The following is a 14232-nucleotide window of genomic DNA, read 5'->3' on the forward strand; positions in this document are numbered from 1 at the left end:
CTGTCTGTTGGCAAATGAGGGAAAGACATTTTATTTTTGTCTTTTCCTCAGCTATGGTTTATATAAAAAAAAAAAAAATCAAATTAGAGGTACAAAATGACTTTAAAAAAATTGATGATTTTAGTAATGTACTCGCAGTATTAATTTATATAATGAAAATATGATGACAGTAATGTGAGCAAAGTAATTTGCCAGCTCCCAATGTCAGCTACCTCATCTGAACTAAATCTAGTTTCATTCAAGGTTTAATATATGACTCGTGCAGACAAAACCCCAGCCTGATTAAACATTGTAGTATATTTTTATATTCCTGCGTGAGTGAGACATAAAAAAATAAATAAACCTTCTCTCAGCGGAAAACCCCTGACTCACATTACAATATTTGTGTTGACAAAAGCCTTTGCTTACTGTATCAACACTGGGTGACACCATTTCCTCTCTAAGATGCCTCCATGCTTTATGGGGTGCTGTATATTTCACAGATGGCGAGTGAGGGGGAGGCAAAAAATTATAGACGACGCTTAGAGATGTCTTTTTTAATAGTTGAAGCTGCAGAAGAAAAATCAGGTGACATCACGAGAGGCAGGGGGAAAGAGATGAATAAAGAGATCAATGTGAAGAGGGGAAAAAAGAGGTTAAGCAAGAGAAAATGCTGAAAAATGTGTCCATGCGTGATCTTACATGCTAATTGGCACCTTTGCAGTCTTGCTCAGTGACAAGGCCCCCATTAGAACGATAACAGCTGGCAGTAGGAGACGCCCAACGCGTGCTTAAGTCACCCGGATGTGCAAGACAGAGTAAAAGACTATGTGGAAAAATTCGCTTCATGTTATTTCCAAGGAATGTAAAGATTTGTATCAGTTAATGACAAGCGCCTATCACGATGACATAGGAAAAGGAATATACAGTGTGACGGTTAAAAATACAGTGTGTGTTGCCAAATGGAGCACTACTACGTGACTTTGAGCCAGCATCGCCTTCTGTCGGCTTGGCAGTCATACACCTGTAACACTGAGTAGCACACACACACATACACACACACAAAAAGCGAAAGGGAGAGGAGAGAGGGAGAGCTGTCTCCACCAATCGTATTCCCCTTTTATCATCGGATCAATTGATGACATAGGCGGCCTGCAGCAGGGATGCATATGTCCCCGAGAGCTGTTGCCGTGGTGACAGAGGACCCCGCCCTAGGTCAGGCTGTCACTGACTTCCCTACTCAATATGATGCACATTTAGTGCTCGCATATCTTGCCTTGCCATCATAATCGCATTCAACCTCTTTGCCAAGTGGAACCGTGGGTGTAAAAACAACGGCGTGTGTGTTTGCGTCTGGTGGGTGACGTCGCTTTCTTTGATCCAGAATCAATCTGTTAACGAAGGCGGCGGCATTGAGGAAATTGATAAGCTCGCTGTCCCCGTTTGCCCCCTTCTTCTTCATGCTACCATGAAGCGGCTGAGTGGGCCATGAAACAAAAGCTCATCGAAGGCATTCGTGTCTCGTCAGTCTCGTCTGGTTGTGACCAGAGACGATGAAGTGCTGCAGTGAGATGAAAGTGTCCATCATGCAGGCGGGGAGCCAACTCAATTCCAGTGAAACTGCGCTTTGAATTTGCATTCATTTTTGCTACATTAAAACAACAATATAAATTGTTCTACTCTTTAACCCATTAACTGCCATTGACGGCTAGAGACGTCAAAAATTCATTTGAACTATTTCTATTAGTTTAACATTTTTTCCCACTTTTGTTAACAAGAGTATGAAAACCTAGACTTTTTTTTATTGTACATTTAGAACAGATATAAAACTTGTAACTAATCAAGAGTTAACTAGAGAAGTCATGCGATTCATTATGATTCAAACATTTGACGCCTCTAATTTTTAATAATCTTTTCTTTTTTTTCTTAAAAAAAAGAAAAATAATAGATTATTAAAAATTAGAGGCGTAATTTTTTTGCGTAATTAATCACATGATTCACTAGTTAACTCACAATGAATCACACATTTTATATATCTGTTCTAAATGTACAATATTTATTTTCTAGGTTTTTATAATCTTGTTTAAAAAAAAGTGGGAAAAAATGCTAAACTAATTGTAATTGAAATTAATTTTGACATCTATAGCCGTCAATGGCAGTGAATGAGTTAATAGCGATGTGACAGTACACTAAGGACAATTGCGTCTCTGTTATTGCATGATGACCCAGGATCATAACGGTGCCTTGAAATATGAGTTTAATTCTGTAGCCAACCTTGAAACTCAAAACACTCCTATCTCAAATCATCATTTTCCATTGAAATGGTTGGAAATGCCATTAATGCCACCAGGGGGCAGTATAATACAGTCATGCAGACACAATGAAGACATTCACCACTACTGTATATGTGAACCAGTAAGCTGCTGTAATACAGTGAAGCCGGAAATGCTTCAGAAATAACGCATGAGTCCAATATATAGTTTTTGTTGTTTTTTATAGTAGTAACTATTCTCTCTTACTGCATAGCAATCAACAATATTGATATACAGCTCAGAGAAATCTCACTTACACTTATCATTCACTATCACATGAAAGGAGCAAGGAGAGAGATTGCATTTTCAAGATGGCAATGGAGTCACAATTTTGAGTTTGCAGCTGAAGAAAATATAATGTTATGTTACAAGCACTGTGCTGTTCTCCACAAAACTACCACCCCAGATGGGACTCGAACCCACAATCCCTGGCTTAGGAGGCCAGTGCCTTATCCATTAGGCCACTGGGGCACATATCAGTAACATGTCAATAAAATACACATGATTTTTTCATAATATGACAGGACAAATTAAAATGGTCAAAAATGAAATGATACAGCATAATTTTACTATAGGTAATTCTTTGTAGTTTGGCAAAAAGAAAAAAAGGGCAAAGTGTGCTTGCTTCAAATTGCTTATTCGTCAGTCCATTATAATATTTATAGTATTTTTATGTGGAGAAAGAAAATCAAACTGCCCGTGCTGCCCGTAGACTGTCGCGTTCCTTATTCAGCTTTCAGGGCCTCGCACAATAACAGTATGTTAAGCATGGAAGGACATCACCTGGAGCAACATAAGACTAATTCAAAATATGTTACAACCCCCAATTGAAGTTTACGAATAAACATCTAATCAATCAATTGCAATTGCAATACATATTGTTAATTCATAATAGATTACAGGGAAGTAAACATATATATTGCAGTGTGCCTCTCATTTGCTCCATTTGCTTTATTTTATTTTTCTCCCCAAAAACTACAGTCACAGTATTGTTGCCAGTATTGTAGCGATTTTGTTTTGCATAACATCTTTCAAAAATAATATAACATGTGAATATGGGTTCAGTTTACGTCAGAGTGAGCTCGAGGGCTGCAAGTGTAGGACTTCACGAAGAGTTTCTTTTTCCGTCAAGACACACACCACCCCCACCCTTGCGCTGTGGGCCAATGGGGGGTCATAGCTGCTATAAATTAGTATTTTGGAGGATTCACAAAGCCAGCCTATCCTGTGCAAGAAAACATGTGTATGTCCAAATTAGTGCGTTAATTTTGAGTTAATTGTAAGTTCCTTTAACGCCACACACGATTAATGACCGCCCCTTCCTTGGAAAGCCTGTACTGGGGGAATTCCAGTCGCAACGCAGCAGAAATGTCCATGTCAATATTTAGCAGTAATACATTTATTTTATAATGCATATATTTGTGGAGACTGGGCCTGGGGTCAAGTTATAATTTACAATTTAAAAAATGTGCAGAATTTCACAAGTTACTTTATGTTAAAGATTAGATAGCTCTTAATATGAAAAGAAAATGCACTGAGCTGTCATCAATGTCTTACAAGTGCAATTATGCCATCTAGTGGCAGAAAAAAAAATAATCAATATCACATTTTACAGTACAGTACACCTTTTTATTTTAACTAAATTTTAGAAATTATTGTGAATTACTGTATCAATGACTAAAAGATGCAGCCATATTTATATTAGTTTATCATTTTTTCCACTTTTATGTTAACAAGAGTATGAGAAAACTTAGGAAAAAATTGTTATTGTACATTTAGAACCAATGTAACATTTGCGATTAATCATAATTCATGAGTTAACTATTGAAGTCATGCGATTAATTATGATTAAAAAAAAATTATCACCCACCCCAATTTCATAACCATAGTATTTTAGGTTATTTTAGACCGCTTAACTCATTCACTCCCAGCCATTTTCACTGAAGCAATCCCCTTTACTCCTGGCTGTTTTACTGGATTTTGACTGATTTTGCAAGGCCCACAGAATATTGTGTTCTATTGTTATAAAAACATGTAACCAACCAAAGGAAAGATTAGAGTCTCTTATTTTATCAGGAAAAAAAGTATATTTCTATCTGTTTCTGTTTTGCCGCAATTAGCAATAGAATATAGCTAAGTTTCATCATTAGTCACAAATCTATTTAAAATTGTGAGTAAATTAGCTTTTTTTCAACATGACCCTGGTTGATCTCTTTTGCTCTGCTGCCACCTGCTGGCCGTTTGTGTAATAACTACAATTTCTTCAACCGTTCCTTGCAGTTGAGAAGCTGCATCAACGCCTTCTATATGCTCTAGCAAAGGCGTGCTCAAGTTCGGTCCTCGAGAGCCCCTATCCAGCCTGTTTTCCATGTTTCCCTCCTGCAGCACAGCTGAATCTAATGATCCGCTCATCAGCAAGCTTTGCAGAAGCCTGATAACGATCCTGCTCATGAATCAGGTGTGTCAGTGGAGAGAAACATGGAAAACAGGCTGGATAGGGGCTCTCGAGGACCGAACTTGAGCACCCCTGCTCTAGCATAAAAAAAACATATATATATAAAATATAAATATGTTTTTGGGACACTTTAAAACATTTAAAATAGAATGTAATCATACGTTTTTGGGAGCAAATAAGTTAATATATGCTCAGCAGCCACATTAGCCTTCAGGTATTATTCACCCAATAGACACGATTTGTTCATGATAGCTGCGTCTATTGTCCGTGAAGCTAGTTGGCTGTGTTCATGCCCACAACGGTGCAAGCCCCCCTTTCTAACTGCACATAGCTGCTAAAATATCCAAAAGAAAGGAAACTCCACCTATGCGCACTATTAAACCACAATTTACGCTACACTTGCACTCGGCATGAATATGTAGCCCACAGTGTTTATATTCTGATGCTCGCACAACTGAGGTCTCGTGGGATGTTCTGCATAATGGCAGTTGAAAGTTTTTGGAGACTTCAGGAGCAGATTTTCAGCATAAATCGTCTCAGGTCTGCTTAACTAATCAGGGTTACGTTATAAATGCTCACAGTAATTGCCCACAAGAAATGGTTTTATGACACACTGAAGTATTGCTTTACAGTGGGTATTTAAATGGTGCAAGGATTTTGTTATGAGCACCATTTGCCACATAAAAAAATGATACATTTAATTTGTGTTGAGTTTTATTGGGTTACTGAGTGGTGGGCTGTGTATTTTTAGTACCCAGGACATACAGTGCCCAACTTAGTCCAACTTATTTCCACCACTTAAGTTGCAGATAATGACAAATATAATTCTAACAGTGTCACTAAAAACTAAATATTATCAGAGTATTTGATTTCGCTCTTACAAAATCATGTGCAGTTGTACCTTCATATTGTGTGTGGTGAGCAGTGACGGGCAGCGAGCTCTAGGTTTGGGTAGGCAGGCAGTCGCAAATTGAGACTCACACACCAATTACAAATTTGTGCGTCGGCAGGCGAGTGTACAACGTATCCTAGGGTGACCATCTTTTCATTTCCAAAAAAAAGAGGACACTCAGCCGACCTCGAGATATTTGATACTCAGATACGAGATGCCATACAAGATGCCAACTATTTTAACATATGCCTCCTCTGTATGGGTAGAAAATAAAGCAATTATTTATTGTTCGTACCTTTTGCCTCTGGTGCGGCAGCTCAACACTTGCCATTCAGCTAAAGTTCTGGGCCACCGTCACAGCCAGTGCACGGTCTGCAAGCCACAGTAAACGTTGCAGTGCACTCCGCCTCCCATTTGCCGCACAACGAAAAACAGACAATTTCGGACCCGCCCGGACGCTTGGAAAAAATGTAATAAAGGGAATATCTCCCTGTAAAACAGCCTAATGAGTCCGTTTTAATTGAGGTATGAAAATCACCAAATGTCGTCACTTTTAAACCTGCAGGTAGTGTAGGCTTTCTGAAATGAAAGAAATAATTAAAATAAATAGAAAAAGCCAAACGGTTTTAAATTTCATTTCAACCTGGGGCAGGCAGTGCCTACCTTGCCTATCCTGACTGCACGTCACTGGTGGTAAGCACAGCCTACTGTGGATATGCGGGGTTTGCATCTTGTCAGTGACATAGCGCACAAGTCACAATGTTGTCACTATCACAGCCTGGCAGTTGTCCCAACAGATTCTCTACGCCGTGTGGAGGCGTCATGAGTCCTGACATGTCACGGCAGGCAGGTGCGACTGGCTTACCACAGTGTGTGCTGCTTCAGACCAGTATTGCTCATCTTTTATTGAGCCAGGTTAAAGATTTTACATTATAAAAAAAACACAAGATGCTAGTTGAACACAAAGCTATTGCTTTTGTTGTATGAATGGAAACAGGTAAATGTGTTAATTGTATATTCTATTGAAAGAGCATTTAATTGTTCTGTACGCACACAGATGCACAAAAATATATTATTTGTAGGGATTAAATAACTATTTTGCTTCACAGTGAAGTGGATGTTGTGTTTGTGGAATATATAGCCAAGTGTATGGAAGCAAATTATAAAGAGAATGGGACCAACGACTGAGCCCTGGGGAACACCAGAGCAGAGGGGAGTCGAGTAAGATGAGAACGTTTTCAGCTGAAAGAACGGAATAAAATAATAGCTCTCAGTTTAACAAGTACAATATATTATATAACAAACCTGTACTATAATCATTTTACGATGATGACAGTTTGACCTGGATCAAATTAATCAACTACATTACATTCCTTTTTTTATGATGTGCTTTGTAAACATAATAGGCTGAGAGGAAATTAATTTGGTTTTGACCAACATATCCACTTCGACCCTAGAATGAACTGATTAGTGGGCAGCCCCGTAGACCTCACGAAGCACATGACCCCCGCTTGATTACCACAACTTTTCACACAAATGTCTGTGAGGGACCACTAATGAAGCGATGACATTTAATATTTTAAAGGTCATCATAATACAACGAGTATTCAACTGCCATTTATGTCTACACTTAATTGCTTTCATTAAGTGTTCATTAAACTCAACGCGTAAAATTTGACACGGGAATATGAAATAATGAGCGAACTGAACCGGTCTCAGTACAATGAAGCGCTACAAACTAAAAGTGGAAATCTTGCAGAATGGCTGCTTTGAGCTAAAATGACCGATTTTTTTGTTTATCTGTGTAACTGTCATGTTCAGACCTCATTCATTGCTGTATGCGCGTAATCAGTCTTCTCTGTTGCAAGGATTAAACTAGAAAGGCAACTTTTCACAAGTGAGCATTATTACAGTTGAAAGATCATATAGTTTCAGTTACAGATGCTGTTTTGGCTTTGGAAAGTGCGTACGAGTTTGATGGGGAAAATGCAGACTGGTGGTTGGTTGGCGAGTCAGGACCACCACAAGGCAGCAATTTTATTTTATTGTAATTATCTCATTGTGGATAAAACATTGTTGGATCTTACTTTCTATTTTGCCAGACACAAAAAGTGCACAAATAAATGAACAGCCTGTGAGTGAGGAAAGGAGGGAGGACACAAAATGTGAGCCAAGTTGTTTTGTGCCAATCCAAGCGTGTGTTTTTACTCCCTTGGCTTATTTACATGTCGCACTGTCTGTTGTCAGACTTCCAGCTCCAGACGGCAAAGCTGTCGTACTTAATGATTGCACACAAGTAATGGCGAGGTTCGTCGTATTTTTTTTTTAAATTGCCACAGAATATCCAACAGTCCTGCACTAACAAACTCCCTTGTACACAAACATATTTGCTTAATAAAGGACAGCAGATAACGGATTTCATTAGCCTGGTGGATGTTCAAAGTCAGATCCACCCGACCACTGACTGACTGAACTAAACGATGGTGACATTTTTAGAACCCCTCGCCGTTTGTCGCCATAACAACTAAAGAGCAGATACGACAGCCTAATGATGTGAAGAAAGGCGTGAGAGAAGAGAGATGTGCAGCAAGTGCCGGATGACATGACAACAAATGGGAGTTGTGGAAAGCGTGACCAAGAAGATGAGGAGGAAGGCAAGAGGGAGATAAAGAGCTTGGGTACAAATGAGGCTGAGGGGAAACTCCACAGGGTGATAGTTGGAAGTGTGAAGCTCATGAGGATAATTCCATTTCGATATTTTGGGCGATGATGATGATAATGATGATGATGAGCTATTTCAGTCCTTCACACCCTGTGTGACTTATGTCAGGCTGAACTGATGTGTTTTACCCCCAGTCCAGTCTGGTCTTCTTTTAATGACATTCTTTTTTAATTTCTTAAATTATATTTCTTGTACATTTTCTCACAACAATCATTCCACTGCACTCACATTCAATCTCTGCTGAATGATGTGTTGATAACAGACGTGTCTCTTAGCTATGTTAAGCTAAGTTTAGCTTTATTGCATTTTACCACAAAGTTGCTTTACATTTCCAACTTTCTTCATCTTAACATGTCTAGTCTACAAACACCATACAGTGCGTTCCAACTAGCGGTGGTGGATTATAAACTATGTTATCTTTCGGCTGATTGATGCGATAGATTACTGAGTGGCTAACCGCTAACAATGACCCGTAATGCTAGACCCCAATTCCCAGCCACTAGCAGTCCAAAATCTGGATAAAAATGGGTGGGTTGAGTCGGGATGGGCATCTGGTGTAAACATAATCGTTGTGGCAAATGAGACATCATTGACTACATCAACTTTCTACCAATAAAGGATGTAAATAGGCTGTGGGTAGTTAGCTTAGCCTACAATAGAGTAGAAGTTTATGTACATGATGACAGCCAACCCGCGGGGCAAAGATTTTTTGGCAAAAGTTTTTTTTCAACTTATTTGACTTAGTCAACTTATTTTTATTTTTATTTTTTTAACCAGTGTTAATGGTTTCCAGAATTGTGGTAATAAGAGGCATAGATTGTTGAAATCCCCACTGAATATAGGTACCAAATCTATGGGTTGCCACTGGTGAAGATTAGTAGTAAAATACCATAATAATGAGATAAACTGAAGAATTCCACAATGCTGAAAATTATGTTGTTGACTCAACCACTACAGTATGACAATTTCACATTTTTCAGATCTGCGCTTGGGTAACTCAACAATGGGTTAATTTGACCCTAAAATGTCATTACACTCACATATCACCCATATTAACCAATACATTGTTCATTTGACTCAACAGCTTCTTGACTCTCAGCAAAATAACCTCGAAATGTGACCCAACACAAACAAAGCGTTATTTGGGTTGATAATAACCCAAATGTTCACTAAACATTTCCAGGGGTCGCTCTCGAAGAGTGCTCAGTGCACTTCCCACATACGTCACACGTTTCCATTTAAACATTACTGTGACACTAGTACAAACGACAATATGCTATAATTCGTTCTAACCCAAATCAAGAAATGTTGCTTCATGATTTGTTTTTACGGCCAATTCACATCTCAATTTGAGTCATCACCAATTGGTGCGCAGCCCTCGTATTTAGAGTGGACAGAGAACCACTAGTGTGAGGTGTAAATGTCACAGAGAGAGAGAGAGAGGAAAAAAAATCGGCATTGTCTAGCTGTAAAAAAAAAAAAACCCTCCTTGTCTGTGTGTACGTATGTGTGACAGTGTCCGTGAGGTTCATGTGGCTTCAGGCTGCGGGCATTCATCGGAGCCGCTTGCTTTATTGTGCCCTAAACTAGCACTTGGCACAGCATATCCTCCTACACGCAACCTCGAAAAACCTCCCAGTTGCTTACGGCTGCAGAGCCTCACGTCCTCATGCTCCATATTAGAGCACTGCAGCCCTTTTCCTTGAGGGTATCCACTTTTTGTATGAAATCACAACATTCCTGCCTTGTGTACTTGTTTTCACATTTCTCTCTCTCTCTGTCTGTTGGTAAGGATTCTGGCGGCAGCAGGTGCTCACATGAATAAATCTGTGGACCTGAGGACTTTGAGGGCAGTGCGGGTGCTGCGACCGCTCAAACTGGTTTCGGGCATCCCCAGTGAGTAGCAAGCATTGAATTTTCTTTGTGTGGAAAGTTTTTTTTTTTGTCAGACCTTGACGTAAAAAATAGCAACTACAATTGATGTCCATAGAAATGCAAAAATTCTCCCTCTCTTCTCAGGTCTGCAGATAGTCCTGAAGTCCATAATGAAGGCGATGGTTCCCCTGCTCCAGATTGGCCTGCTGCTCTTTTTCGCCATCCTCATGTTCGCCATCATCGGCTTGGAGTTTTACAGCGGGAAACTGCACCACACCTGCACGCCGCAGCCTGGAATTCTGGGTTAGCATTTCGAGCACACGCACATCCCAAACACACGTTACACAATCTTACCTAATACAGCAACACATCATTCTACCACATTGGTGACCCCGACGTGATCCAATGTGGCAGAATGAAGGAGCACACGCTGCTGATTGTGAACGGATCTTTGTTTTGCAACTGCCAACAAGTCCTGTGTTTGCTTGTTCAGGTGTGCCTTATGAAGTGGTCAATGAGTCTATACACACAACTTCATGTTAGCTGCACAGTTACAGACCATTCTATGAGGCATTTCCCACTGAGTGGTACCAATACATACTTGAATCATCATGTCCCAGTTTTATGCGAACAGAACAATGATGCTATAAATCAAGCTGCACATTTTTGTGAGAGAACCCAGCAGTGGCATCCGGATATTACTGTTATTTAAGATTCTTCCTCTGTCTAGCACTAATTTGGGCTGCTGTGGGGAAAAAAAAAATCATCTTCTGCCTCGCCCTCATGGAATGAATGAAACAAAAGGGAGCAATTTGTAGTTGGAAAATTCATGAATAATTCATCAGCGTGTAGAGATGAAAAAGTCATTTTCCAATTTCTAGCTGTAAACAGCATTGCGCAACCTAAATGCAAAGAGGTATGACTGAGCTATATTTGGCTGCCGTAATGGGTGTGTTATGCATGAGTGACCTTCTGTCACCCACATTGACGTAAGACTTTTGGTCGTAGCAGCATTATTCTAATCATGTACGCATGAATGAGCACACACGGCGTCATATATGCATTCAACAGCTACCTGTGGAGGGAATTTTGAACAGTTCTATAGCGCAGTCAATGTTAGCACTAAACATAAAAAAAAAACGTCAGGAAAAGACTACTAGAAAATCTGTAGTTTATACGGATAATCAGAGGTGCTTTAAATGTAACATGATCATCATTTTTATTTTTGAGATGTACTGAATATAGGTCGCATTAAATACATTAATAATTTATCACTCTCATTTTTTTTTCAATCACAGAAATATAGCATTTGAAGAGGGGTGTGTAGACTTTTTAAGTCTCTTTTTTTTTTGCGTCTGCACCTCTACAGAAAACGAGACGGTGGACTCCTCTGAGTACGAGTTCCCATGCGGTGTGCGGCAGTGCCCGGCCAAATACGCCTGCAGCGACACGTGGATCGGCCCCAATCATGGCATCACTCAGTTTGACAACATCCTCTTTGCTGTTCTCACCGTCTTCCAGTGCATCACCATGGAGGGATGGACCACTGTGCTCTACAATGTAAGACTGGAACCAACGTTTGAGTCCATGCTGTTATTTCTGTTATTGCCTATTTTTGTTTTCGGAAGAAAGTTCAACTGGAAGTGGTGTTGTTTGCGTGGGTGTGTGCAAGCACTGCATCCTCCAATTCTTTAGAGAAATAATGAATGATTAAGTAAAACACGATTATTTCATTTGTCATTGGATTCAACTTGAACTATAAGGAATTTCAGAATAGCGCAATCATTAAACAAAACAAATTAAAATAATGATATGGTTCCAATTCTGTCATCAGTCGTCTACGGTATACAAACATTTGTATTCATTTTTCTTTAGGGAGAGAGTTTGAAAAAGAACAGTACTTGCATACTTATTAATTGGACATCAACAACAATGATTAAAAAAAAAAAGTACAGTAGTTTCTTCAGCTATAGGATCCCTCAATCTAACGTGTGCAGTATTGTCTTATTGGCAATATGATGTTTTGTTAATGTGCTAAATCTGATTGATTATGCATCAAAAACAGCTAAATAAAAAATAATGAATGTAAACACCTTTTGTGTTCTGATGTGTGTTTACGCCTTAGGCCGACGATGCCTTGGGTCCCAGTTGGAACTGGCTCTACTTCATCCCGCTTATAATCATCGGCTCCTTCTTTGTCCTGAACTTGGTGCTTGGAGTCCTCTCTGGGTACGCATACTTTTCACTTCTTGCTCTACTGTGTCCCAGTACGTAAATATATATGGTAAATATAATAACATCAATGTGCATAATTACAACCCCAGACAATGGGACTGAGCAGAATGAGCAGCAGTAATGCATATGGCAACTGTGCTTGAATAATAAATACTATATATGTGGATGTGAATGACAAACAGTATATGAATAGATACTATACATGCAGAAGTAAATGAGAACAACAATAAGAGTAGTCGGCAATGTAGGTTTAAAGAAATATCTTATAGTAAGCAACTGAGAACACCAGCAACGCTAACTAACAGCAGTGCAGTGACAACTATACGCGAATATATAATAAAACTATATATGCAGATGTGAATGTGAACAAAATGCAGCAAGGATAGTCAACGACATTGTGCAGTGGAACCTTGATTTAACAGGTTATTTGAGGAAAGAGATGTTTGAGCCAATTGTTTGTTAAATTGAAGGACTTGTTTCATACATGAAAAACACCCAGTACAGTACAAAATATTGTTTTGTACTTTGTACTAAAAATGGCTATTATGGTATACAATATTTGTAAATATAAAAAGGCTTGACACTGTTGGAAAAGTTTGAAAGTTTATCCAAAGGCTACCTCGCCGGTGCGTGGCATGCATCTTATGGCATGCATGTTAGCACGCTTTCTTTTTTCACCTCCGCTACAATTGGATTCCATAGATAAGGGCTTGACAAAAAAAAAAAACAAGACTACGCAGAGATGTGTAGAGTACTACATGGTGAGTACAACACTTTTCAGCTACGTATCTATGGCGACGCTAAGCTAAAGCTAATGTCTGCTTTCAATATCTCTCATGGGACATTCGCCCCTGCTAATATGGCCGCCATGTAGACACATGAGCCTGTCTTCTGTATACTGTATGTGTGAACCACGTGGACTATTCTCTTAATATGATGAACGCAGAGTACGGTTTCGTGAACTCGCTAAGTATGGTCTTCCTAAGAACGAACACGAAAAAGTTCTTCCTTAAAAGTGAGTCTCTTTGTAAATTAGAATGGCTGTTTACTTCCCCAAGTGATAGCAGCACGAATTGAATCTTGGGATATTTCCTAGCTAATCCGCAATTTATGCTGGGTTTAAGCTAGCCGGCAAAAACAACATCAAGGTTTATACATACTTTCAATTGGAACAGTACTTGGGCCTCGACTGGTGATGTATCACAAGACAACAAGGACGTAAGAATGGACAAGAATGCCAACTGAGAAACGGCTCCTTTCTGTTGATTGCAGTCAATTCTGTAACTAACACTAACTTCTGTTATATCCAAAGTCCGTTGGTTCCAGTTCTGTTAAATCGAGGTTCCACTGTATGTGACGACTACACACGGATCAACAATACTGTACATAACGTTCAATTCTAAAGAACCTTGGGGAGTGTTTATGTGTGTGCCTTTGCTACAAAATCACTTTATGTCTCCTCCAAATACTTTTCAGTCCTCGCTGAACAAAAGTAACTGAAGTAATTTTGTGTTTTGATCTTGCAGCGAGTTCGCCAAAGAAAGGGAGAGGGTGGAAAACCGCAGGGCCTTCATGAAATTGCGACGCCAGCAGCAGATCGAGCGAGAGCTCAACGGTTACCGGGCCTGGATCGACAGAGCAGGTGGCGTTGCTCACAGTTTTATATCACAAAGATAAAGCAGTTTTAGAGGTTTTATTATAGACAAACCAACCCAATTGAACAAGATTAGAAACGTTCATCATGTAAGACCAGCTGTTTGTT

The 14232-nt window shown here is 39.5% G+C and overlaps 1 protein-coding gene and 1 non-coding gene across 2 annotated transcripts in view; one reads left to right on the forward strand and one right to left on the reverse strand.

Annotated features, from left to right (window-relative positions):
- cacna1ea (calcium channel, voltage-dependent, R type, alpha 1E subunit a) overlaps positions 1-14232 on the forward strand; it is a 92284-nt gene that overhangs the window by 42295 nt on the left and 35757 nt on the right. Inside the window, exons 6-10 of the mRNA XM_086088801.1 lie at positions 10153-10256; positions 10380-10538; positions 11605-11795; positions 12361-12464; positions 13997-14112. Coding sequence (XP_085944927.1) covers positions 10153-10256; positions 10380-10538; positions 11605-11795; positions 12361-12464; positions 13997-14112 — 674 coding nt within the window. The remainder of the gene's footprint in view (positions 1-10152; positions 10257-10379; positions 10539-11604; positions 11796-12360; positions 12465-13996; positions 14113-14232) is intronic.
- Positions 2690-2762, reverse strand: trnar-ccu (transfer RNA arginine (anticodon CCU)). The gene has a single exon. It is a non-coding gene; the product is annotated as a tRNA-Arg (tRNA).

Source organism: Leptonotus elevatus, chromosome 11 (genome assembly GCF_054856555.1).
Source record: "Leptonotus elevatus isolate MCC_2025b chromosome 11, RoL_Lele_1.0, whole genome shotgun sequence".
Taxonomy (NCBI): domain Eukaryota; kingdom Metazoa; phylum Chordata; class Actinopteri; order Syngnathiformes; family Syngnathidae; genus Leptonotus; species Leptonotus elevatus.